A 27,176-nucleotide genomic window follows, 5' to 3' on the forward strand; every position below is an offset into this window, starting at 1 on the left:
TAAAAAAAATATTAAAAATAAAACAAAAACAATGAGGTAGAAACTATTTCTTTATGTGAAAACTATGAAAATACATGGACGGTATAGTTGTAGTTAGCTCCCATTAAGGTTTTAACGATACAGTGATTAAAATTTTCAAATTCTTTAACGATGGAGTAAATAAAAATATTTAATTATTGATTTTTTGATTTTTTTTATTTGCAATGTAATGTGAATCATATTTTAATTTACATAAATTTCCGGTTTTAAGGCCCAATAGCCTAAGGAAATTGAATCAATCAATATTTTTATTTGAAACAAACAGAGTTAAAAGAATTATGGAGACTCTAGTAGTTAAATTGTAGTTTGTTCATTTTACTAAAAAAAAGAATAAATTTGTCCATGCATGTTAGATTGAAAAGTAAACTGGTCATTTGCTTAAAAATTTCATTTTTTTTACTGTTAAAAATTGATCTATGTACGTTAACATGACATACATAAGACACGCCATGTGTTACTATCTGGTTATTTCGTCAGGTACAATAATTTTTAATAGTATAAATAGATAAAATCTTTAAATGAAAGAACTAATTTAACTTTTAATTTAATATATATGGATTAGTTTATCTATTTTTAAAGTAAAAGAAATAAAATGTAATATAAATTTTAGTATGGGATACTCTATGTTATCAAATCCAACCACATCAATTAGTTAAATTGAAAATTGCTGATTTGATTAATTGACGATATTTTAAATCAATAAAAATTTATTATCTTTTATAAACCTTATTTAATTATTATTTAATATATAACAACTTCAACTATTTGTAATAATATTGGTTTATCCGTATATCAAGAGAGCAGAACTGGACAAGTGTAAAAAGCTTAAGCGCTGCAATGGATGAAAGTGAGAGAAAGTGCGAGAATGGAATAGAAATGGAATAAACAAAAAAGAAAAAGCTAAAATTAAAATTAAAATGCAAAAATGATGAATCTATCCACGGTGATAGCGTATGGATGCCGCCATTGTACACCCCCAATAAAGCAACTCTTAAACTACACTACCTTCCTTCATCTTCAGCATCACCATCACCATCACCATCACCATCACCATCTTCATCTTCAAGGCCGCCCTCTTTCCTTTAACAGTCTTAATCTCCCTAACCTCAATCTCCTTCTCACGGGTAATTGTCTCTTCTTCAGGATGCAGGTACACTTTTCTTTTCTCTCTATTGGACTTATTTTTAATGCTCACACTTCCATTTTTGGCGTCCTGGGTTGTTTTCCTTTTTCCTTTCATATGATTGATAATGGGAAATTGGGTTTTTTTCTTTTTCTTTTCTTTTTTGTTTATTTACTTAATTTTTGGTTTTGGGTTTTCTAGAAATGATGAATTTGTTGATGTTTTGGTAAAAGTTTATGGGCAAAGCTTGATTGTCAGTGAATTATGAAGAGAACCTTGTTAAAGAACTATGATGATATTGTGTCTCTAGAAATGAGTTGTTTGCACTGGAACATTTTTGGACTTTATTATATAATATAATAGGTTCAATTGGGTTTTTCATTTTTTTTTCTCTTTATTGTTGTATTTTGGACTATTTATAATTTGGGTATTGAATCAACATAATATACAATCTGATGGATAAGGTGATGATTTCAAATGTTGGATTATACTATCTGATGGATAAGGTAATGAAAGAGGGAGATTATATTTTTCCCCTTCTATTTAAAAAATGGGCAAATTAATCCCTAATAAATAGATTAAAGAGCAAATTGGTTATTTTTGTTAAAAATTTAATCCAATCTTAAAAACTGGTGTGGCTGATGAAATAATCTAATAATGACGTGACGTGTCACGTGTACCTCATACTGATGTATAAGGACCAGTTTTTAATAATAGAAATAGATAAAAATTTTAATAGAAGAGCTAGCTTACTCTTGATCCAATGTATATAGGTTAATTTGCTCATTTTTTTAGTTGAGGGGTAAAAATGTAATTCGACTCCTAGTACAGGAGTCTCCACGGTGCTTTTACCATCAATACATTATAAAAAGCATAAGCTTCAAGTAGTTCCTGGTAGAGTTTGGTATTCGAGTAGCATACCGATGCTATGTTCCGCTGGCCATTTCTGATAGGGCCTGTATTGGTAATAACTTAACATGTCTGGATTTTGAATTGCTGTATTTGTGGCCATAGGTGTTTTGATCCAGTGGTTGTAGGAACAGCTCTTCATGGTAGAGTTTTTCATTGTTTTTGTTTCGGTATTTCATTTCTTTCTAGTGAGGTGGTTTTTTTTTCCGATAATTTGAGAGATGTTTTTGTTGTTTTCTTTTGTTTAATTCAATAGTGATTTGTGCCTAATATTTCTTTCGATAATTTGTAGCGCTTTTGGATCGGAAATGGGATCAACAAGAACAAACAAATGGTGGAGCATTTGCAGCATTACGGAGTGATTTCGTCAATGAAAGTAGCTGAAGTAATGGAGACTATTGATAGGGCATTATTTGTACCGGATGGGGCTTCGGCTTATGTTGATAGTCCGCTGGCAATAGGTTACAATGCCACCATTTCAGCACCGCATATGCATGCTACCTGCCTTCAATTATTGGAGCAAAATTTGCAGCCCGGCATGCACGCTTTAGATGTTGGCTCAGGTCTCTTTGCATTCCACAATTCTTCGACTCCATCATGTCATTTCTGCACTTCAATTTCTTCTTATGTGTATAATTCTGTTGGAATGCTGGATTCAAATGATCTACACGTATTCTCTTGGGATTTATTCCGACTCGATGGCCATTGAGAAAAAAAAGGCATATTTTAATTCTGGTTATGCATTTGTTATGTAGGAACTGGATACTTGACTGCTTGTTTTGCGATAATGGTTGGACCACAGGGTCGGGCTGTTGGTGTCGAACATATTCCTGAATTGGTTGCTTCTTCTATAAAAAACATCGAAAAAAGCGCTGCAGCTCCACTGTTGAAAGAAGGTTCTCTCTCGGTGCATGCTGGCGGTATGTACCCAAGGACTTACAATATGTTCTTATGGTTTTATGCTCTATTGTTTAAATGGAAGCGAGTCTGTTGTTGAAATATGTTTGATACTTGCTCTTTTATCGAATGCTTATGACTGATGCTTCGACCTTGTACATTTACCGTAGATGGAAGGCAAGGGTGGCCAGAATGTGCACCCTATGATGCTATACATGTCGGGGCAGCAGCACCGGAAATACCACAGGCTCTCCTTGATCAATTAAAGCCAGGTGGCCGAATGGTGATTCCTGTAGGAAACATGTTCCAAGACTTGAAAGTAGTGGACAAGAATATGGACGGTTCAATTAGCATTCGAAGTGAGACTTCCGTCCGGTACGTTCCTTTAACCAGTCGTGATGCTCAGTTGAGAGGTTACTGAGATTGGAAACATAACAATTACTTTAGCTTGTTTGAAAGTCCAGTTGTGAAAGCCGATAATTCTTGAACCCAGTACTGTACAGAATATCCTAGTTCTTTATCGCATGAGAGGTTACTGAGATTGGAAACATAACAATTACTTTAGCTTGTTTGAAAGTCCAGTTGTGAAAGCCGATTATTCTTGAACCCAGTACTGTACAGAATATCCTACTTCTTTATCGCATTTTCCTTCTTTTGTAAATGCAATAGCTTTTTTTCCTGTTTCAAGTTTGTTCTTGTTATTATGTGCAAAAAATTGCAAAAATAGATCTATTCATTTATCAGATTACATGTTTGTTTGCGTTAAAATGACTAATAGAGATCTTACAATGTTTTTCTGCTAATAAAATTTTGAGCAAACAAACCTTTTAAAACGATGATTTCATAACAATGGATAAATATATATTCCTTACAAAATATAATAAAATTAAAAATTGAACCTTAAAAAAAGGGAAAAATAGGACAAGTTATTTTAGAAAAATGAAAAAAGAAAAAGAAAAGCAAACAGCAGTAGATCATGTATCTAAATCATTTCAACATCAAAAGAATCCTCGCCTTGGTCTTTCCTCTGCAACATTTACTCTTATTGCTCTTCCATCCAGACTCTGCAATGATCGGAAATGTGTTTAGGCTATGCTACTCGAACTTGGGTGTAAGTTTTGTATACAGTTACGTATTTAGAAGACCAAATCTTAATATCGGTTGGATACGAATGTTAAAAAATGAAGAGTCAAAGCAAGAACTGATATGCATATGTGATATGGTGTTGGTTCGGGATTTATGGAAAACTATGACCAAACAATCTAGGAAAAATTGTACCTGTCCATCGAGAGCTGCAATGGCATCATTCAATTCAGTTTCTGAGGACATAGTCACGAAACCGAAACCACGGGATCGGCCTGTCTCCCTATCATAGACTACACGAGCCTCGACTACCTTACCATGTTCACTAAAGACTTGCTCTAGTCGGGCATTATCAACATCCCATGGAAGGTTACCTACATAAACTCTAAAAGCACGTTCAAAAACACGAGGGGGTCGGTCAAGACGTGATCCTCTAGGAGCAGCCTTATTAACAGTCAAGAGCCTTCCATTAAGGTCCTGTTTAGAAACAGGAAAGCAACAATGACTTAAGCACAAGCACCAGATACAGCTTTCGAGTTCAACATCAATCAACAAAGAAAAGAAAATTGGATAGAACAATCTCCTATGACATAAAAAAGAAAACTCAGAGCTTAGTTTAGCTGGTTATACGGCAAACTCTAAGAAGTGCCAAACTCAAATCCCAGATTTAACTTGGTTCATGCAAGCATTTAGTATTGGCTACCAAATCAAACAAGCAAAAGCAAATACTTCACAACTTATGAGAATTTTGGTTCACAACAACAGTTAAATCTCAAAAAAAAAGAAAGTAAAATCAACAATGACCAACTAGTGTTCTTCCACTTGATGTTCAACTGTATTTATGAAATGTATGTTGAATGGAGGTTTTGAAAGGTTAGAAAATGTCAACTGTTGCAGTCCCGACTGATGGATCTAGTCACAGGACAATTCACAAGCAAACTATCTTAGCAGGACTCTTTCCCTGATTTCTACTTCTTCCTCGCGAATGACCTATGATGAACAAGTTGAAATCGTCGAAGGGAATTCTAGACCTTAGACTCGTTAAGAGAGAGCCTTAAACCTCTTAAAAATTGAATTAAATGGACTTAATTTTATTGCTGCCTCTTAAATATAAGTTATATAGATTTAATGGAAAGAGACAAAGAAAAGCTCAAGAAATCCAATGATTAGCAACCTAATGAAATTCACCACCAAATAGCAAAGCTAAAAGTTGGTTAAAATATACATAAAGTTTGAGATTTAGTCCTATACTTGAAAATTAAATCATCTTACTTTCCTAATCTAAAAATTCTAACCCAATTATTAACATCATTTACATTTTCTATCAAAATTAGCTAACATGGCATATTGATTAGGTTGCCCTCATATCATGTGGCACATGATTGACAGAAAATAAATTGCCTCAGTATTAATGATCAGATTAGGATTTTTACATTGAAATAGTAAAAGGGTTTAATTTTTAACCTTTTTATGTACGGAGACAAGATCTCAAACTTTACAAAAGTACAGGAACACGCGGCATATTTTGGCCGTAAAAGTTAATACAAGTCAAAAGAAAGATGTAAATGGGCCAATCAGTCATTCTACACTACTAACAGGCAATTCCTGCAATGCCCCTTGTACACTACTAGCATGCAATTCCTGCAATGCCCCTTGTACACTACTAGCATGCAATTCCTACTATCTAGGTACAGGGTGAACACCCTTGGCCAATCGGCCAAAAGCTGGAGTTCATATCCAATACTCATGTTAGACACTAAAGGATACACTTCATATACATTAAAAAGAACTTTATAAAAAATCAAATATACTTTAGTCATACACATACAAGTATCGAAGATAAGTTGCTCGTATCTTCAATTTCTTTTAAATATACGTGTTCAACACTCATGTTGGTTGCATATCTTGATATGCTATAGGATAAGGCACTCCAAATATGATTCTTTTTATCATGGGACCCAGTGTCATCTAGGTGACAAATTGAAGCTTTAACCACGGCTCTAAACAAGTCTTGACACTCCAAATATCAATTAAACATACCCATAACACACATATCTATATACTAACATATCTATATACTAACCTATCTGTTTATATTTACTATCACAGATATTAATCCAGAAGTAGGAAAATCTAAGCCAAAAAATAAGTAAAATAAAAGAACTTACATAACGATTAAATTGTTCAACAGCCTTCTCAGCTTCCTCAATTGAACTCATTGTTACAAACCCAAAGCCACGACTTTGCTCAGTGTCTCTATTGTAAATAACCTGCAATCAGAATTAAACAACATTTTCAATAATTTTATTACCTAAAAAACCCCCCAAAATCAGAAGAATTTGAAACAATTTAAAAGCAGGAAATAAAGGATTTTCTCTTAAACCTCAGCAATTTCCACAGTTCCTGCTTTCTCAAAAAGCATAGCTAAACTTTGGCTATCAACATCAAAAGGCAAATTCCCAACAAACAATTTAGCTTCCTCAGAGGGTTCAGAACCCTCTTCTTCTAAATCCCTACTTTGCTCTTCAAAAACAGCATCCTTGCCTTCAGGTCCATCACTATCATCGTTTTCCCATTTCGCTTCAATGCCACTTTCCTCATCATCGATGGTGATGGTGGCGTCATTTTCTTCCTCTTGTTGAGCCCAATCTGATGTTTGGGCAACAAAGGAAACTAGAGAAGAGAAATGGGTTTTGGTTTTGAGGGTCAAAGAGGTTGAAGAATGGGAAGATGAGAGGAAAAGATTGATGGGTTTTGGGGGAAAGCAGAGGAGAGATGGGGATTTGGAACAAGTGGTGAATAGTGAAGGGATACAAACGAGGCAACATGAGTCCGCCATGGATATGGGTTTGGTTATTGAAGACATTTTAATTGATTGAATAAAGCGAAGATGGGGGGAGAGTGAAGGAGAGGGTTTAAGAAGAAGATGAAATTGAGAGGATAAGGGATGGCAGGCTAGAGAGACGAGGAGAGGGTTTATCGAAAATTATAAGGTAAACTACTTCATGTCATATGAGTAAATTTAACTAAAAAACTATTACTTCTAAATTTTAAAATTATTTGTATTTTTTAATTGGTATAATAATGTTTTTTAATTTTTTATTATTATTTCAACTTGATTTTATATAAAAATTATAAAAAATAAAAAATATATAATTTTTTTAAAAAAAAATCTCAAATATGTTGTTAAAGAACTAATTTGTATAGGAAATAAAAAAAATATCATTCAATAGAATTTAATAATAAATTAAAAAAATTAAAAAGGGTTAGATCATTAAATGTTTCTTAAAACCGAATTGTCATATCTTCGAGTCAATTTCTATGCTTTTGAAAAATATTAATAACTATAATATAAAAGCTTGTGAAATCAACTTTTATATCATTTTTAGTAAAATAATACAAAATATACTGCAAAAATTTCTTATTTAGACTCAATTCAAAATTTCTAGGTTTGAGTAGTTGAATTTGGCAAAAAAAAAAATTGGATTTATAAATCCAAATTTTTTGTTTGGATAACAAATAAAAAGTTAGATTTGAATTTAAGCAAATCTAAGTCCAATTTTATAAGAGTTAAATTTTTTATTCCAAATTCCATTTTAAAACTTGGAATTTTCAAGACCCAAGTTTGATTAAAAAAATAGAAGAACTTTTTTTCCCAATTCAACCAATTCGATCGATCTGACATTCAATTAAATAAATTATTAAAAAATAGATAAAATCGGTTCAAATGATTCGATTGTCAATTTGACCAATTCAATCGTTGGTTCAATTAATTCACGAGTCAATTAATTTGACCCCTTATTCTAGATTGGTATCCCAATCAATTTCCAATCCAACCAAATTGTTTACATGTATGATATCAATATCATATATATTTGTACAACAATTTAGGTCATAATGTTTTGCAATTTTGATCTCAAATAGTATTAAGATTTTTTTTCATATTATTGTTGTTATTACTAATACTATAATATTCATGTCTATATAAATGTTTATATCAGTTCAGTTGTAAAAAAATTCGAAAATAGATTTTTTGATAAAAATATTTAAAAAAAAATTGGTTTAACCAATTCACTACCCAATAGACTGGTCCATACTGGTACTCAGGTCAACTGATTTAATGACTTTCTCCAAATCAATACCTTAGTCGATTCTCAGTTCGATTGATCGGTTCAGTCAAGTTCAAGCAACAATGTTCAAAATCCTCCTCAAAAATTAAATTAGAAATATATTTTCAAAGCTTAGAATTAGTTGAATTCCAAACCTAAATTTCAATTATCCAAACAATGAATTTAAATTAATTCAAAATCTTGAATTTCAAATAATTTAATTCCAAAACAAAAAAAATTAGAAATAATGAATTCATATATCATAAATTTCAAAGTAAAAATTTTAAAATTTATTTATAATCCAAAATTTTCAAAATCCAAATTGTAACAAAAAATTATATTTTGAATAGCAGGGTGGAGAAATAAAAGAGGTAAAAGAACATAGAACCAATAATTTTGTTTAATGTATTTATATTTTTCTATGTTCTTTTAAAGAATGGGTATTGGATATTTTATAAATTTGGAGGGTTTAACTAATTTCCCCTCATTTTATCTATTTTTGAATTTTTTTTATTTCTATTTAATTTTTAATTTTAGAATTTTCTAAATTTTTAAAAAGAATTTCAATTTTTTAACATTTTATATATAATCAGTATCAAATTGATAGAAAGTATAAAAATTAAGACTAAAATTATTATTATACCAACAAAAGAAGTGCCACCTAACACTTGGGTGACAAAAAAACAATTTTGAAAACATTGGTAGCAAAATTATAATTTTTTTAGTTAAGTGAAAAGATAGTATTGCAAAGATTAAAACTTGTCCTTAAAAGGTTTTAAATTAGTGAATTTTGGAAGTATTTAGTTGTGGAAAGTCAAGGCAGTAGACGTAGCTAATTGAGGTCAAACCACTCTAAATCAGTGTATCATTTTATTTGCCCATCTTGCTTCAAAATTTTAATCACCAATTCATACCCCCTCTTGGTACATTCTTTACAATTGCTATCAAAGCTAGATCTCTCAAGTGATTTATCCATCAAGAGACATAATCCTAAAAGAGCTCATGTACTACAACCATGGAGAACCATGATTGTAACACCCCTTACCCGTATCCAACACCGGAATAGGGTACGAGGCATTACCAAAACACATACACTTGTAAACGTATTTAACCGAGTTATAAAATTTCATCAAAATTAAAACTTTCAAAATAATTAACATGTTTCTATAACTTTTCCCAATATATCCTCAAAATATTATAATCATAATAATTAGGGCCCGCGAGACCCGATACATACTCATGCAATTTAATGCTTCATTTCCATTTCATTCAATTCGCAATTTCTCATGCTCATAATTTAAATCATATCACTAGCAATTTCCATTTAATTCACGTGCAATTCAATGACATCAAATTCAAAACTAATACGTATTTACCATTTAACTCAATGTTTATTGATTATACCATTCAATAACACATTTATGAAATTCTCAATTTAGCAATGAAAATATCACTTTAGTTTGAATAACAACATCGTCCTGATATAAATACACTACCACTTATCCATTTACTTTAATTCTTTTGGGCCCATTTGTCACTTACCATCCTTAATCAAATTAGGGAACGGTCACGGAAAATTGAGTACTTCACTTTCACTTTGCCATAGTATAACTATGGTCTTACGTATGATCACTTATCACTTGTCCCTGATCAGATAAGTGTAGCCACCTATCACTTTGTTTCTTGATCAGATAAGTGTAGCCACTTATCACTTTGTTTCTTGATCAGATAAGTGTAGCCACTTATCACTTTGTTTCTTGATCAGATAAGTGTAGCCACTTATCACTCTGTCTCTTGATCAGATAAGTGTAGCTAAAGCTATCACTTATCACTTTTCACTTGTCACTTGATCAGATAAGTGTAGCCGAAGCTATCACTTATCACTTTGTCACTTGATCAGATAAGTATAGCCGAAGCTATTACTTATCACTTTCCACTTGTCACTTGATCAGATAAGTGTAGCTAAAGCTACCACTTATCACTTTGTCACTTGATCAGATAAGTATAGCCGAAGCTATTACTTATCACTTTCCACTTGTCACTTGATCAGATAAGTATAGCCGAAGCTATTACTTATCACTTTCCACTTGTCACTTGATCAGATAAATGTAGTTAAAGCTACCACTTATCACTTTGTCACTTGATCAGAAGTACTCAAATCCGGCGTTCCGCTCAATTTGATCATTTATTCATATATCAGGCTTACCAACATGTGTTAATTCATAAACCATTCATGGTATTATTTCATGCCAAATCATATACTGAATATACCATACACACATACTATGAAACTTTATTTTCACACATGAGCTTAAACCATGACCAATAATGCACAAAAATAAGCATCATTCATATTTCATCGTTTATGAGTTATAATCAAACATATGACCATTTATACACGAATCATTCATATATTTCCCAATTTTCCTCCTCCTCCTCTCCATTCCACATCCTTAATGTGTATAACACACTTAAACAATATTAACCATAATTTCAATATTCACTAACATGTATATTCAAAGCAGTTTATCCGAGTCAGAGTCACTAAATTATTTTTATCCGGAGCTACAGAGCTCCAAATTAAGATCCGTTAATTTTCCCTGAAACTAGACTCACATATCTTCATACCATAAAATTTTCATAATTTTTGGTTGAGCCAAATAATACAGTTTATTCTTTAAAGTTTCCCCTGTTTCGCTGTCTGACAGTTCCGACCACTCTTCACTAAAAATTAATTATCTCATTGTACAGAATTCGGATGATGTTTTAGCTTGTTTCTTCTAAAAATAGACTCATTAAGGATTCTAACCATATAAACTATAACTCATAATCATTTTTGTACAATTTTTAATGATTTTCCAAAGTCAGAACAGGGGAACCCGAATTCATTCTGACCTTGTCTCACAAAATCTATTATATCTCATGATTTACAATTCCATTGCTCACATCATTTCTTTTATAAGAAACTAGACTCAATAAGCTTTAGTTTCATATTTTATTCATCCTCTAATTCAATCTCTACAATTTTTGGTGATTTTTCAAAGTTACACTACTGCTGCTGTCCAAAACTGCTTTAGTGCAAAATGTTGATTTCCATTTTGCCCCAAATTTCACAGTTTATACAATTCGGTCCTTTCTCAATTAACCCCTCAATTAATCTAATTTTCTCAATTAGTACTTTACTAGACATTATAAGTTGTTACACAACTATTGAAATTCAGAATTTCCACATATAACTCTATCTTCAAACTCTTTTACTATTAGGTCCCAAACATTCACTTTCTATTCAATTCTTTCAATAAAATCAGCATATGAACAATTTAAAGCTCTAATTTCATGCTAAATCATCATATACTTCCAGCACATATTCATATCAACTTTCAACTTCTTTCATAAAATCAAAAACTAATGGATTTAACAAGTGGGCCTAGTTGTAAAAGTCATAAAAATACAAAAATTTCAAGAAATAGTCAAGAATTGAACTTACTTGTAATAAAAATATGAAGAACCAGCTTGAAGAAGCCCTTCCATGGTGTTTTAGCTGATGAGAATTCAGAAAAATGAAGAGAAATCTGGATAATTCCACTTGGGTCCTAACTTTATTAAGCAAATTTTGCAATTTTCCAATTTTGCCCTTAATTCTCCTTACTTTCTTGCTGATTTCATGCCTCTGCCGTGCAGCCCAAATAGACCTTGGGTCTATTTGCCTTTAAAGCCCTCTTTCTTTTATCATTTAAGCTATTTAATCATTTCCCAAAATTTTGCATTTGTTACAATTTAGTCCTTTTTGTTCAATTAATTATCGGAACTTTAAAATTTCTTAACGAAACTTTAATACTAACTTTTTAACACTCCATGAATATTTATAAAAATATTTATGGCTCAGTTTAAAATCCCCGAGGTCTTGATACCTCATTTCGAGTCTAATTATTTTAATATTTATTTCTAGTGCACTATTCACTATTTCAAAAATTTTCCTAACTTCATATTTAACTTATACTTACTAAATTAATAATATTTTCTACCCATTTGTCGAATTTAGTGATCTCGAATCACCGTTCCGACACCTCTGAAAATTCAAGCCATTACATTTTTTTTTCGTCGGATTTGTGGTCCCGAAACCACTGTTCCGACTAAGCCTAAAATCGGGCTATTACAACTCTCCCCCCCTTTAGGGATTTTCGTCCCCGAAAATCTTACCAGATGGTAGGTTAATGATTTACTTCCACAGTATATTTCAAATTCACACATGATTTTGGATTTTCATATCTTTTACAGATAATCACATAGATTCATAAGAAAATCAGGATAGCGATATTTCAGCATCTGAAGCTACACAAAGTATCGAAAAATTACAATCCATATAGAATGATATCCATTTTGATAACCTGAGTAGTTTTCAGAACTATCAAATATTTCTCTCTTTTTATATTGTCCTCATTTTCTAATTCATTCACTTTTCCGACCACATTATTATTCTCCCGTACACGAACTTCTGTAACACTACACTCGTAAGCTTATTCAACCAAAATCTCACAAATTTCATTGTAACATTTTACTAATATGGGGGTGAGTGTAGTAAAGCCTCAAATTTATCTTACACATAAATGCGCATAACACATACCATCACAAATAGCCAATTCATTACTAAGTTCACATTCTCAAAGCATTTAATAAACATTTGCTTTTAATCACTTTGTTCTCAACACAAAATTCTAACTCAAATCACTAATTCACAATCAAAATTTCTATATAGCATCATAATCCAAATATCATAACTCATATGCTTGTATAATTATAACATTCATCAATAAAAAAAATGTTTTATTCTTTGATCCATACCTTTATGAGTTTCAACTCATAATCAATACATTTTCACTCAAACATTTTAGTATTTATTTCTATACTATTAGAATTAACTCAGTTGAAAAACATATCTGTCTCATCAAGATAATTTTCGTCATAGAACAATACTGATAAGGGGGTGATGGTGAAGTCATAAATCTTTCAACTTGCTCTCATAGATACATATATATATATGATTTTGTATTCATCATCAATGTAATACCATCATAACCACGTAATTCATTCCAAGCAAATTAACACATCTATTTATTACAAATGTTTTCTGTCACTCACAATTTCACACAACGAATTTACTTACTCAAGCTCAACGTTAATATCTAATTAAATTCCAATACTTGGCTTCTATTTTACTTACCGACATTTGCCAAATTAGAGAACGTCTTACGGAATTGAGTACTTCGTTTTCTCGATGCCATAGTCCAACTATGGTCTTACACGTAATCACAAATCACATACCGATGCCATAGCCCAACTATGGTCTTACACGAAATCACATATCACTTACCGATGCCATAGCCCAGCTATGGTCTTACACGGAATCACATATCACACATATCACTTACCGATGCCATAGCCCAGCTATGGTCTTACACGGAATCACATAATCACATGTTCACATGTTGCCATGGTCAAACCATGGTCTTTTCCGTCAATTCATCACATATCACTGAACGAAAGTACTCATTCCTGCGTTCTACTCAATTTGACTTCCAATTCAATTTTTCATACTATTATAATATTCATGGTTTAGACATAAAACAAAATATCTTATTATCTTTAATTTAACAATTAAACATAAGATTCTATCATATGAACATACTAATTTCACTTATTCAAGCAGATGTACATACACACGTTCCATCTATTTAAGTAAATTTGCTTATCATATTCACTTAATCAAATATGTTGAGCACATAGCATTATATAATCACCAACATACTTGGATGAGCTTGTCACAACATAAACTTTTTTTTTTTAACTTATAGTCATCTCTTTTCATACATGAACACATCCATATCACAAATTTTTATACTTACCTTTCCAAATTCCAACATAACGTGAGCATATTTCATTTATCTCAATATCATTTTTAGCATTATCGAAAATAGCTCGATTGAAAATCATCTCTGTCTTAACAAAGCAATTTCGTTAGAGCCCGGAGATATCACATCATCAAGAGTAATAACGTGGCATGTATAGCTAGGCTCCCATATGCTATGTTTGGTCCGAGAACCGACTAAACCGTAGCTCTGATACCACTAAATGTAACACCCCTTACCCGTATCCAACACCGGAATAGGGTACGAGGCATTACCAAAACACATACACTTGTAAACGTATTTAACCGAGTTATAAAATTTCATCAAAATTAAAACTTTCAAAATAATTAACATGTTTCTATAACTTTTCCCAATATATCCTCAAAATATTATAATCATAATAATTAGGGCCCGCGAGACCCGATACATACTCATGCAATTTAATGCTTCATTTCCATTTCATTCAATTCGCAATTTCTCATGCTCATAATTTAAATCATATCACTAGCAATTTCCATTTAATTCACGTGCAATTCAATGACATCAAATTCAAAACTAATACGTATTTACCATTTAACTCAATGTTTATTGATTATACCATTCAATAACACATTTATGAAATTCTCAATTTAGCAATGAAAATATCACTTTAGTTTGAATAACAACATCGTCCTGATATAAATACACTACCACTTATCCATTTACTTTAATTCTTTTGGGCCCATTTGTCACTTACCATCCTTAATCAAATTAGGGAACGGTCACGGAAAATTGAGTACTTCACTTTCACTTTGCCATAGTATAACTATGGTCTTACGTATGATCACTTATCACTTGTCCCTGATCAGATAAGTGTAGCCACCTATCACTTTGTTTCTTGATCAGATAAGTGTAGCCACTTATCACTTTGTTTCTTGATCAGATAAGTGTAGCCACTTATCACTTTGTTTCTTGATCAGATAAGTGTAGCCACTTATCACTCTGTCTCTTGATCAGATAAGTGTAGCTAAAGCTATCACTTATCACTTTTCACTTGTCACTTGATCAGATAAGTGTAGCCGAAGCTATCACTTATCACTTTGTCACTTGATCAGATAAGTATAGCCGAAGCTATTACTTATCACTTTCCACTTGTCACTTGATCAGATAAGTGTAGCTAAAGCTACCACTTATCACTTTGTCACTTGATCAGATAAGTATAGCCGAAGCTATTACTTATCACTTTCCACTTGTCACTTGATCAGATAAGTATAGCCGAAGCTATTACTTATCACTTTCCACTTGTCACTTGATCAGATAAGTGTAGTTAAAGCTACCACTTATCACTTTGTCACTTGATCAGAAGTACTCAAATCCGGCGTTCCGCTCAATTTGATCATTTATTCATATATCAGGCTTACCAACATGTGTTAATTCATAAACCATTCATGGTATTATTTCATGCCAAATCATATACTGAATATACCATACACACATACTATGAAACTTTATTTTCACACATGAGCTTAAACCATGACCAATAATGCACAAAAATAAGCATCATTCATATTTCATCGTTTATGAGTTATAATCAAACATATGAACATTTATACACGAATCATTCATATATTTCCCAATTTTCCTCCTCCTCCTCTCCATTCCACATCCTTAATGTGTATAACACACTTAAACAATATTAACCATAATTTCAATATTCACTAACATGTATATTCAAAGCAGTTTATCCGAGTCAGAGTCACTAAATTATTTTTATCCGGAGCTACAGAGCTCCAAATTAAGATCCGTTAATTTTCCCTGAAACTAGACTCACATATCTTCATACCATAAAATTTTCATAATTTTTGGTTGAGCCAAATAATACAGTTTATTCTTTAAAGTTTCCCCTGTTTCGCTGTCTGACAGTTCCGACCACTCTTCACTAAAAATTAATTATCTCATTGTACAGAATTCGGATGATGTTTTAGCTTGTTTCTTCTAAAAATAGACTCATTAAGGATTCTAACCATATAAACTATAACTCATAATCATTTTTGTACAATTTTTAATGATTTTCCAAAGTCAGAACAGGGGAACCCGAATTCATTCTGACCTTGTCTCACAAAATCTATTATATCTCATGATTTACAATTCCATTGCTCACATCATTTCTTTTATAAGAAACTAGACTCAATAAGCTTTAGTTTCATATTTTATTCATCCTCTAATTCAATCTCTACAATTTTTGGTGATTTTTCAAAGTTACACTACTGCTGCTGTCCAAAACTGCTTTAGTGCAAAATGTTGATTTCCATTTTGCCCCAAATTTCACAGTTTATACAATTCGGTCCTTTCTCAATTAACCCCTCAATTAATCTAATTTTCTCAATTAGTACTTTACTAGACATTATAAGTTGTTACACAACTATTGAAATTCAGAATTTCCACATATAACTCTATCTTCAAACTCTTTTACTATTAGGTCCCAAACATTCACTTTCTATTCAATTCTTTCAATAAAATCAGCATATGAACAATTTAAAGCTCTAATTTCATGCTAAATCATCATATACTTCCAGCACATATTCATATCAACTTTCAACTTCTTTCATAAAATCAAAAACTAATGGATTTAACAAGTGGGCCTAGTTGTAAAAGTCATAAAAATACAAAAATTTCAAGAAATAGTCAAGAATTGAACTTACTTGTAATAAAAATATGAAGAACCAGCTTGAAGAAGCCCTTCCATGGTGTTTTAGCTGATGAGAATTCAGAAAAATGAAGAGAAATCTGGATAATTCCACTTGGGTCCTAACTTTATTAAGCAAATTTTGCAATTTTCCAATTTTGCCCTTAATTCTCCTTACTTTCTTGCTGATTTCATGCCTCTGCCGTGCAGCCCAAATAGACCTTGGGTCTATTTGCCTTTAAAGCCCTCTTCCTTTTATCATTTAAGCTATTTAATCATTTCCCAAAATTTTGCATTTGTTACAATTTAGTCCTTTTTGTTCAATTAATTATCGGAACTTTAAAATTTCTTAACGAAACTTTAATACTAACTTTTTAACACTCCATGAATATTTATAAAAATATTTATGGCTCAGTTTAAAATCCCCGAGGTCTTGATACCTCATTTCGAGTCTAATTATTTTAATATTTATTTCTAGTGCACTATTCACTATTTCAAAAATTTTCCTAACTTCATATTTAACTTATACTTACTAAATTAATAATATTTTCTACCCATTTGTCGAATTTAGTGATCTCGAATCACCGTTCCGACACCTCTGAAAATTCAAGCCATTACATTTTTTTTTCGTCGGATTTGTGGTCCCGAAACCACTGTTCCGACTAAGCCTAAAATCGGGCTATTACAACTCTCCCCCCTTTAGGGATTTTCGTCCCCGAAAATCTTACCAGATGGTAGGTTAATGATTTACTTCCACAGTATATTTCAAATTCACACATGATTTTGGATTTTCATATCTTTTACAGATAATCACATAGATTCATAAGAAAATCAGGATAGCGATATTTCAGCATCTGAAGCTACACAAAGTATCGAAAAATTACAATCCATATAGAATGATATCCATTTTGATAACCTGAGTAGTTTTCAGAACTATCAAATATTTCTCTCTTTTTATATTGTCCTCATTTTCTAATTCATTCACTTTTCCGACCACATTATTATTCTCCCGTACACGAACTTCTGTAACACTACACTCGTAAGCTTATTCAACCAAAATCTCACAAATTTCATTGTAACATTTTACTAATATGGGGGTGAGTGTAGTAAAGCCTCAAATTTATCTTACACATAAATGCGCATAACACATACCATCACAAATAGCCAATTCATTACTAAGTTCACATTCTCAAAGCATTTAATAAACATTTGCTTTTAATCACTTTTGTTCTCAACACAAAATTCTAACTCAAATCACTAATTCACAATCAAAATTTCTATATAGCATCATAATCCAAATATCATAACTCATATGCTTGTATAATTATAACATTCATCAATAAAAAAAATGTTTTATTCTTTGATCCATACCTTTATGAGTTTCAACTCATAATCAATACATTTTCACTCAAACATTTTAGTATTTATTTCTATACTATTAGAATTAACTCAGTTGAAAAACATATCTGTCTCATCAAGATAATTTTCGTCATAGAACAATACTGATAAGGGGGTGATGGTGAAGTCATAAATCTTTCAACTTGCTCTCATAGATACATATATATATATATGATTTTGTATTCATCATCAATGTAATACCATCATAACCACGTAATTCATTCCAAGCAAATTAACACATCTATTTATTACAAATGTTTTCTGTCACTCACAATTTCACACAACGAATTTACTTACTCAAGCTCAACGTTAATATCTAATTAAATTCCAATACTTGGCTTCTATTTTACTTACCGACATTTGCCAAATTAGAGAACGTCTTACGGAATTGAGTACTTCGTTTTCTCGATGCCATAGTCCAACTATGGTCTTACACGTAATCACAAATCACATACCGATGCCATAGCCCAACTATGGTCTTACACGAAATCACATATCACTTACCGATGCCATAGCCCAGCTATGGTCTTACACGGAATCACATATCACACATATCACTTACCGATGCCATAGCCCAGCTATGGTCTTACACGGAATCACATAATCACATGTTCACATGTTGCCATGGTCAAACCATGGTCTTTTCCGTCAATTCATCACATATCACTGAACGAAAGTACTCATTCCTGCGTTCTACTCAATTTGACTTCCAATTCAATTTTTCATACTATTATAATATTCATGGTTTAGACATAAAACAAAATATCTTATTATCTTTAATTTAACAATTAAACATAAGATTCTATCATATGAACATACTAATTTCACTTATTCAAGCAGATGTACATACACACGTTCCATCTATTTAAGTAAATTTGCTTATCATATTCACTTAATCAAATATGTTGAGCACATAGCATTATATAATCACCAACATACTTGGATGAGCTTGTCACAACATAAACTTTTTTTTTTTAACTTATAGTCATCTCTTTTCATACATGAACACATCCATATCACAAATTTTTATACTTACCTTTCCAAATTCCAACATAACGTGAGCATATTTCATTTATCTCAATATCATTTTTAGCATTATCGAAAATAGCTCGATTGAAAATCATCTCTGTCTTAACAAAGCAATTTCGTTAGAGCCCGGAGATATCACATCATCAAGAGTAATAACGTGGCATGTATAGCTAGGCTCCCATATGCTATGTTTGGTCCGAGAACCGACTAAACCGTAGCTCTGATACCACTAAATGTAACACCCCTTACCCGTATCCAACACCGGAATAGGGTACGAGGCATTACCAAAACACATACACTTGTAAACGTATTTAACCGAGTTATAAAATTTCATCAAAATTAAAACTTTCAAAATAATTAACATGTTTCTATAACTTTTCCCAATATATCCTCAAAATATTATAATCATAATAATTAGGGCCCGCGAGACCCGATACATACTCATGCAATTTAATGCTTCATTTCCATTTCATTCAATTCGCAATTTCTCATGCTCATAATTTAAATCATATCACTAGCAATTTCCATTTAATTCACGTGCAATTCAATGACATCAAATTCAAAACTAATACGTATTTACCATTTAACTCAATGTTTATTGATTATACCATTCAATAACACATTTATGAAATTCTCAATTTAGCAATGAAAATATCACTTTAGTTTGAATAACAACATCGTCCTGATATAAATACACTACCACTTATCCATTTACTTTAATTCTTTTGGGCCCATTTGTCACTTACCATCCTTAATCAAATTAGGGAACGGTCACGGAAAATTGAGTACTTCACTTTCACTTTGCCATAGTATAACTATGGTCTTACGTATGATCACTTATCACTTGTCCCTGATCAGATAAGTGTAGCCACCTATCACTTTGTTTCTTGATCAGATAAGTGTAGCCACTTATCACTTTGTTTCTTGATCAGATAAGTGTAGCCACTTATCACTTTGTTTCTTGATCAGATAAGTGTAGCCACTTATCACTCTGTCTCTTGATCAGATAAGTGTAGCTAAAGCTATCACTTATCACTTTTCACTTGTCACTTGATCAGATAAGTGTAGCCGAAGCTATCACTTATCACTTTGTCACTTGATCAGATAAGTATAGCCGAAGCTATTACTTATCACTTTCCACTTGTCACTTGATCAGATAAGTGTAGCTAAAGCTACCACTTATCACTTTGTCACTTGATCAGATAAGTATAGCCGAAGCTATTACTTATCACTTTCCACTTGTCACTTGATCAGATAAGTATAGCCGAAGCTATTACTTATCACTTTCCACTTGTCACTTGATCAGATAAGTGTAGTTAAAGCTACCACTTATCACTTTGTCACTTGATCAGAAGTACTCAAATCCGGCGTTCCGCTCAATTTGATCATTTATTCATATATCAGGCTTACCAACATGTGTTAATTCATAAACCATTCATGGTATTATTTCATGCCAAATCATATACTGAATATACCATACACACATACTATGAAACTTTATTTTCACACATGAGCTTAAACCATGACCAATAATGCACAAAAATAAGCATCATTCATATTTCATCGTTTATGAGTTATAATCAAACATATGACCATTTATACACGAATCATTCATATATTTCCCAATTTTCCTCCTCCTCCTCTCCATTCCACATCCTTTATGTGTATAACACACTTAAACAATATTAACCATAATTTCAATATTCACTAACATGTATATTCAAAGCAGTTTATCCGAGTCAGAGTCACTAAATTATTTTTATCCGGAGCTACAGAGCTCCAAATTAAGATCCGTTAATTTTCCCTGAAACTAGACTCACATATCTTCATACCATAAAATTTTCATAATTTTTGGTTGAGCCAAATAATACAGTTTATTCTTTAAAGTTTCCCCTGTTTCGCTGTCTGACAGTTCCGACCACTCTTCACTAAAAATTAATTATCTCATTGTACAGAATTCGGATGATGTTTTAGCTTGTTTCTTCTAAAAATAGACTCATTAAGGATTCTAACCATATAAACTATAACTCATAATCATTTTTGTACAATTTTTAATGATTTTCCAAAGTCAGAACAGGGGAACCCGAATTCATTCTGACCTTGTCTCACAAAATCTATTATATCTCATGATTTACAATTCCATTGCTCACATCATTTCTTTTATAAGAAACTAGACTCAATAAGCTTTAGTTTCATATTTTATTCATCCTCTAATTCAATCTCTACAATTTTTGGTGATTTTTCAAAGTTACACTACTGCTGCTGTCCAAAACTGCTTTAGTGCAAAATGTTGATTTCCATTTTGCCCCAAATTTCACAGTTTATACAATTCGGTCCTTTCTCAATTAACCCCTCAATTAATCTAATTTTCTCAATTAGTACTTTACTAGACATTATAAGTTGTTACACAACTATTGAAATTCAGAATTTCCACATATAACTCTATCTTCAAACTCTTTTACTATTAGGTCCCAAACATTCACTTTCTATTCAATTCTTTCAATAAAATCAGCATATGAACAATTTAAAGCTCTAATTTCATGCTAAATCATCATATACTTCCAGCACATATTCATATCAACTTTCAACTTCTTTCATAAAATCAAAAACTAATGGATTTAACAAGTGGGCCTAGTTGTAAAAGTCATAAAAATACAAAAATTTCAAGAAATAGTCAAGAATTGAACTTACTTGTAATAAAAATATGAAGAACCAGCTTGAAGAAGCCCTTCCATGGTGTTTTAGCTGATGAGAATTCAGAAAAATGAAGAGAAATCTGGATAATTCCACTTGGGTCCTAACTTTATTAAGCAAATTTTGCAATTTTCCAATTTTGCCCTTAATTCTCCTTACTTTCTTGCTGATTTCATGCCTCTGCCGTGCAGCCCAAATAGACCTTGGGTCTATTTGCCTTTAAAGCCCTCTTCCTTTTATCATTTAAGCTATTTAATCATTTCCCAAAATTTTGCATTTGTTACAATTTAGTCCTTTTTGTTCAATTAATTATCGGAACTTTAAAATTTCTTAACGAAACTTTAATACTAACTTTTTAACACTCCATGAATATTTATAAAAATATTTATGGCTCAGTTTAAAATCCCCGAGGTCTTGATACCTCATTTCGAGTCTAATTATTTTAATATTTATTTCTAGTGCACTATTCACTATTTCAAAAATTTTCCTAACTTCATATTTAACTTATACTTACTAAATTAATAATATTTTCTACCCATTTGTCGAATTTAGTGATCTCGAATCACCGTTCCGACACCTCTGAAAATTCAAGCCATTACATTTTTTTTTCGTCGGATTTGTGGTCCCGAAACCACTGTTCCGACTAAGCCTAAAATCGGGCTATTACAATGATCACCAAGAAGTTTCCACCATGAAGGATGTGTGTTTGATGACCTTTGAGCAAAACTCCACAATGTTGGGAGAAGATCATTCTACCATGAGGCTTCCACTCTTCAGTGACACTAATTACTCATATTAGAGGACAAGAATGAAGTTAATCATCCAAGCTAATGATTATAAGGTGTGAATCACGAATGGGTTATCCATCCCTAAGAAAAGAGTTGATGGCACTATAGTCAAGAAAGAAAAAGATGTATAGGATGAAGTTGATATCAATATGGTGATATTGAATACCAAGGCAATGCACACTCAATTTTGTGCACTAAGCTCCAAAAAATATAATAGAGCCTCTTTATGTGGAAATGCTAAGTAGATGTCACACATGAGGAGACAAGCTTGAAGTCACACAAGAGGGGACAAGTAGGGTCAATGAGTCCAAGATAAGTCTTCTCACCTTCAACTATGAATTGTTCAAGGCCAAGTCAAATGAAGGAATTAAGGAGATGTCTAGTTGCTTTACTAATATTATCAATGGTCTTAAGGCACTTAGGAAGACCTATGCCAACAAGGGGATGGGGAAGAAGATGTTGAATAGCCTTTTAAAATCATAGAAAGCTAAGGTGGCGGCTACAGAGGAGTTAAAAAACCTTGACACTCTTTCTTTTGATAAGCTTATTGGGTCTCTCTTGACATATGAAATGAAAATCAACCACAACACTCAAGAGACAAAGGATGCTCCAAAAAAATTGGTGTGACATTCAAATCAACAACTATGGAAGATGGTAATTCTAGTGAAGATTTGGAAGATGATGATGAGATGAGGAGATGGCTATGTTTGTTAGAAAATTCAAGAAATTCATGAAGTTCAACAAAGGCAAAACACTTTAAAGAATAGAATTCACCAAAGGAGAGTTAAGCAAGAAAGAAAATGATCCAATCATTTGTTATGAGTGCAATAAGGAAAAAATCACATAAATCAAATTTACATGTATTTGCATGTATTATAACCCCCGCATAAAATTATATATATATTTGTGTGTATGGGTAAACTACACCTAAGGTCATTAAGCTATTAGTAAGTTTACATTTTGGTCACTTAATTTCAAATAGTTACACAACGGTCACAAAACTATTCGAAAATTTTCATTTAAATTACTGAGTTATTCGAAAGTTTTCATTTAAGTAACTGAACTGTTTGAAAGGTTATATTTAAGTCACTTAGTTGTTATATTTTTTTAAAGTTCGACTAGAGAGCTTTAAGTGATGGTTCAACGATTGGTACGGTAGACCAATACTCATCGACGAGTAGAAGAACATATCTTAGATTCAAGTTGATTTGATGGTCAGTGTTAGAGATCGAAGAAGAAAGTTGTTTCGATTTTGATTTGCAAATTCATGGTATTCAAAGTTGTTTAATGAAAAAAATTGAACTATAGAAGAGAAGAGGAATGAGACCTTTTGATTGGTGCAGACAGTGCGAACAGAGAAAGTCATAAAATAACTTAGTGACATTTTGTAACTTTTTGAAGTTGAACAAAAAAAATATAAACTTACTATAAGTTTAGTGACCTTCATGTAGTTTAACCTATAATATTATTATAATGATATTTTTGTCTATTCATACTTTTAAATAATCTTTAAACAAAATAGCCGATAAACATTATGGATAAACTACATTGCAGGTCACCCAATTATACTTGAATTTCTTTTTTGGTCACCAACTTTTAAAACTTTTAAAATTATCACTTAACTAATTGAGATTGTTTTTTTTGGGTCCATTTTTGTTAAGTGTCATTAAGTGTTTGATGAGAAGGTGATGTGACAATTCAAAAATTGGTATTATAACAAATTTAGCCCTCAAATTTTACATATTGTATTGATTTAGTCATAATTTTAAAAAATCAACTATTAAACTTTACAAATGGTCTCAATTTGATCCTAATTCTAAAAAAATCAAAGAAATATATAAAAATACATAAATATTTTCAAAAAATATACAATAAATTTTAAATAAAAGATGGTTTCTAAAAAATAAAAATAAATTTAGAAAAAAATGCCTGCAAAATCTTCAATTTCCATATACCATTTTCTTAAAATATTTAAAATTTAAAAAAAAACCTTATAAATATTTAAATAAATTATACTTGGATTGTCTTGTATGTTGTCACGTTTCAAATATTAAAGTTTTAGTTAATATTTTTATTTAAAAAAAACACAAAATTTTAACATCTTTTAAAAAGTTGATGGTAAAATTTGCCATTTTTATAATATTAAAACCAAAATTAACTTAAAAAAAAGTAATAAGGACTAAATTAATAAAAATTGAAAAATAAAATTGAGATCATACAAAAAGATATTGTGCAAAATAATACTCACCAAACGTTTAAAACACCGACAAGAATGGTTAGATGGAAACAAACTATTGGTAGCGGCTTATAAATAACGTGGACGTAAAGTTGTAGTATTATCTTTAACTACCATTTTACCAACAAATTCCAGCTTCCCTTTTGCCTTTATTGCACTCAACTCCATTTTCCATCGGCGAGTCTTGGTTCTCAGTCCAGCTTAAATTTAATTTATATATATATTATTATTAATATTATATATATAATTGTTTGTTTAATCTTTTTATATTTATAAATGACCTACCCAATTTATTTATATATTTTTTAAAAATGACATATTATATTTGTTTAACGTATAGTAATTTTATATTTTATTAAACTTTTTAAATATATTCAACTTCAACATATTTTCAATATTTACATTATTTTTCATATCATAATATATAAAAGTAAATAACCAATGTATTATAAAATAAAAATTAAGTCGGATTGCTTGTTGAGTCTTGTTTTAGTTGATTTTTTACTTTTACAACAATTAGGATAGCGTTGATTTGAGCGTGTATTTTATTTTAATTTAAAGATATAAGGAGTTAATGTGTAGAAATAAGTGTTGTATAAAAAATTAAATAGTTTATGCTACACTCATATTTATATTTTAAATAAATCTAATATTTTTATGAAAATTTATTTTTAAAATCTAATATTTTTATTTAAGTATTTGATAATAAATAACTTTATCATCTATACACATGAAAAAAATTCACACACTACGACACTTAAAAAACACTAAAAAGCAATGAAAAAATAACATTAAATCCTGTGAAGGAAAAGCAAACTCAACACTTTCTCCTTCACAGGCTCATCCTAAACCTACCCTATATTTACTTACTGTGAACTTACTACTTATGTAATGGCTTCCATCCCCAAGTTTTCTTATCAAAGGCTGAAGAACGAAGAGTGTAGTTTTAATGAAGCCGAAGAAGAAAAAGCAATACAATTCAAGCAGACCTCAAGGAAATGGCAGAGGCCGAGGTTCAAGAGGTTCGCCATTAGAAGCCGACCAAAGCTTCGAATCCCTGGGTTAACAAGGTTCTTGAGAAAAAGAAGCAGGGTGTTGTCAAGGCTTAAGCTTTCATGGAGGAAAGCTTTGAACAGGTTGAAGCATGGGCAAGCTCATATGAACGATTTGTTTGGTGGGAATTTCTTGGTTCTACAAGTTAGCCATACTCCGTTTACAACTGGGAAGAAGAAGCCATTGTATGGATCATAATACGTTTCCTTCTTTTACTTTTTTTTTTTTGGAGGAGTAGGCTTTCCTCATAGAAATCTTGCATTAATTTTAAGTATTTTCTTTTAGGTAGTTGATCCAAATCTCAGCAACAGAGAACATTGTTCGGTGTCGAAGTTTTGTCCCTGATTTTCGCGGAGAGCTATGATTCATGGAGAAGGTGTCTTGGTTGATGAATATCAATACCTATAATACTCGAGATAAGTGTTAGTATTAAACGTACGAATAATAATGCAGGTTGAGCTCAAGTGATATCATGTTTGCAAACAAGTTACATATAAAATTTCGATGGATGATTTAAACTACGATGCGTCTAGACACCTTTCATTAATATTCATACTAATATTAATATCTGTCTTTAGTTTTGAAGGTATTGGTCTCTACCTATTGAAGCACCTCATCTATGAATTGTACATGACTCTTTACGAAAGCTAAGAATAAAATCCCAACTAGAAGATAAACCGGTACAAATTAACCTTGGAAAACAAAATCTAGAAGAGCTGATTCTCCTCTACAACTTTCTATATGTCTTTAATTTTGCTTCTTAAATATTGTATAATATGATATGAAATTAATGTCTAGTATATAATGGGCTTTTATGTTTTGTAATTTGAAAACCTTATAGTATAATGAATGTATCTGGGTTTATATTACTTTTACACATAGATGTATATGTATATATTAATGAGAGACTAATTAATTTTAATTGTATAACGGCCTCTTTGATCTTAATTATTTATGCTTTTTTCCCACTGAAACTATGTTATTGATTTAAATAGAGAATGAATTCTCATTTTTTTTAATGTTTCACTATTTTATTAACTTAATTTTATAAAATTCATTTTTAATAACCAAAATACCATGAGTTTTGATTAAACTTTTCAATTAAGCGTTTTGGGGCAGATGAATTCGGGATTTAAATTTTTTTTATCTAAATAATTTTTGGTTTAAATTATTTTAAATTCGATTTAGTTTCAGGTTTAAGTCATTTTGTATTTGAGGGATAGGTTGAGTTTAACTATTAAAGTTAT

General features: G+C 31.3%; 3 protein-coding genes across 5 annotated transcripts; 2 read left to right on the forward strand and 1 right to left on the reverse strand.

The window, feature by feature from the left end:
- The first annotated feature begins 840 nt into the window (after window positions 1-840).
- Window positions 841-3,655, forward strand: LOC107953552 (protein-L-isoaspartate O-methyltransferase 1). Of its 2 annotated transcripts, none has more exons than XM_016888893.2 (5): window positions 841-1,189; window positions 2,364-2,634; window positions 2,827-2,991; window positions 3,139-3,381; window positions 3,500-3,655. In XM_016888893.2, exons 1-5 carry the CDS (start codon window positions 965-967, stop codon window positions 3,505-3,507), a joined length of 912 nt encoding a protein of 303 aa, XP_016744382.1. In that variant the 5' UTR covers window positions 841-964; the 3' UTR covers window positions 3,508-3,655. The 2 variants fall into 2 exon arrangements, with proteins under 2 accessions (XP_016744382.1, XP_040973382.1); XM_041117448.1 differs by adding an exon at window positions 2,177-2,214 and having other exon boundaries at window positions 1,015-1,189; window positions 3,139-3,655.
- A 121-nt stretch (window positions 3,656-3,776) lies between these two features.
- On the reverse strand, window positions 3,777-7,079 carry LOC121232070 (28 kDa ribonucleoprotein, chloroplastic). The gene is made up of 4 exons (XM_041117449.1): window positions 6,435-7,079; window positions 6,220-6,321; window positions 4,247-4,528; window positions 3,777-4,032 (listed from the first exon to the last, which is right to left on the reverse strand). The coding sequence occupies exons 1-4, from the start codon at window positions 6,915-6,917 to the stop codon at window positions 3,967-3,969; spliced, it is 933 nt and encodes a 310-aa protein (XP_040973383.1). The 5' UTR covers window positions 6,918-7,079; the 3' UTR covers window positions 3,777-3,966.
- An 18,539-nt stretch (window positions 7,080-25,618) lies between these two features.
- Window positions 25,619-26,851, forward strand: LOC107926631 (uncharacterized). 2 transcript variants are annotated; one of them, XM_016857523.2, is made up of 2 exons: window positions 25,619-26,114; window positions 26,215-26,851. In XM_016857523.2, exons 1-2 carry the CDS (start codon window positions 25,768-25,770, stop codon window positions 26,216-26,218), a joined length of 351 nt encoding a protein of 116 aa, XP_016713012.1. In that variant the 5' UTR covers window positions 25,619-25,767; the 3' UTR covers window positions 26,219-26,851. The 2 variants fall into 2 exon arrangements, with proteins under 2 accessions (XP_016713012.1, XP_040973384.1); XM_041117450.1 differs by having other exon boundaries at window positions 25,631-26,114; window positions 26,219-26,851.
- The last annotated feature ends 325 nt before the right edge of the window (window positions 26,852-27,176 follow it).

This window comes from Gossypium hirsutum, chromosome A07 (genome assembly GCF_007990345.1).
Source record: "Gossypium hirsutum isolate 1008001.06 chromosome A07, Gossypium_hirsutum_v2.1, whole genome shotgun sequence".
Classification (NCBI taxonomy): Eukaryota; Viridiplantae; Streptophyta; class Magnoliopsida; order Malvales; family Malvaceae; genus Gossypium; species Gossypium hirsutum.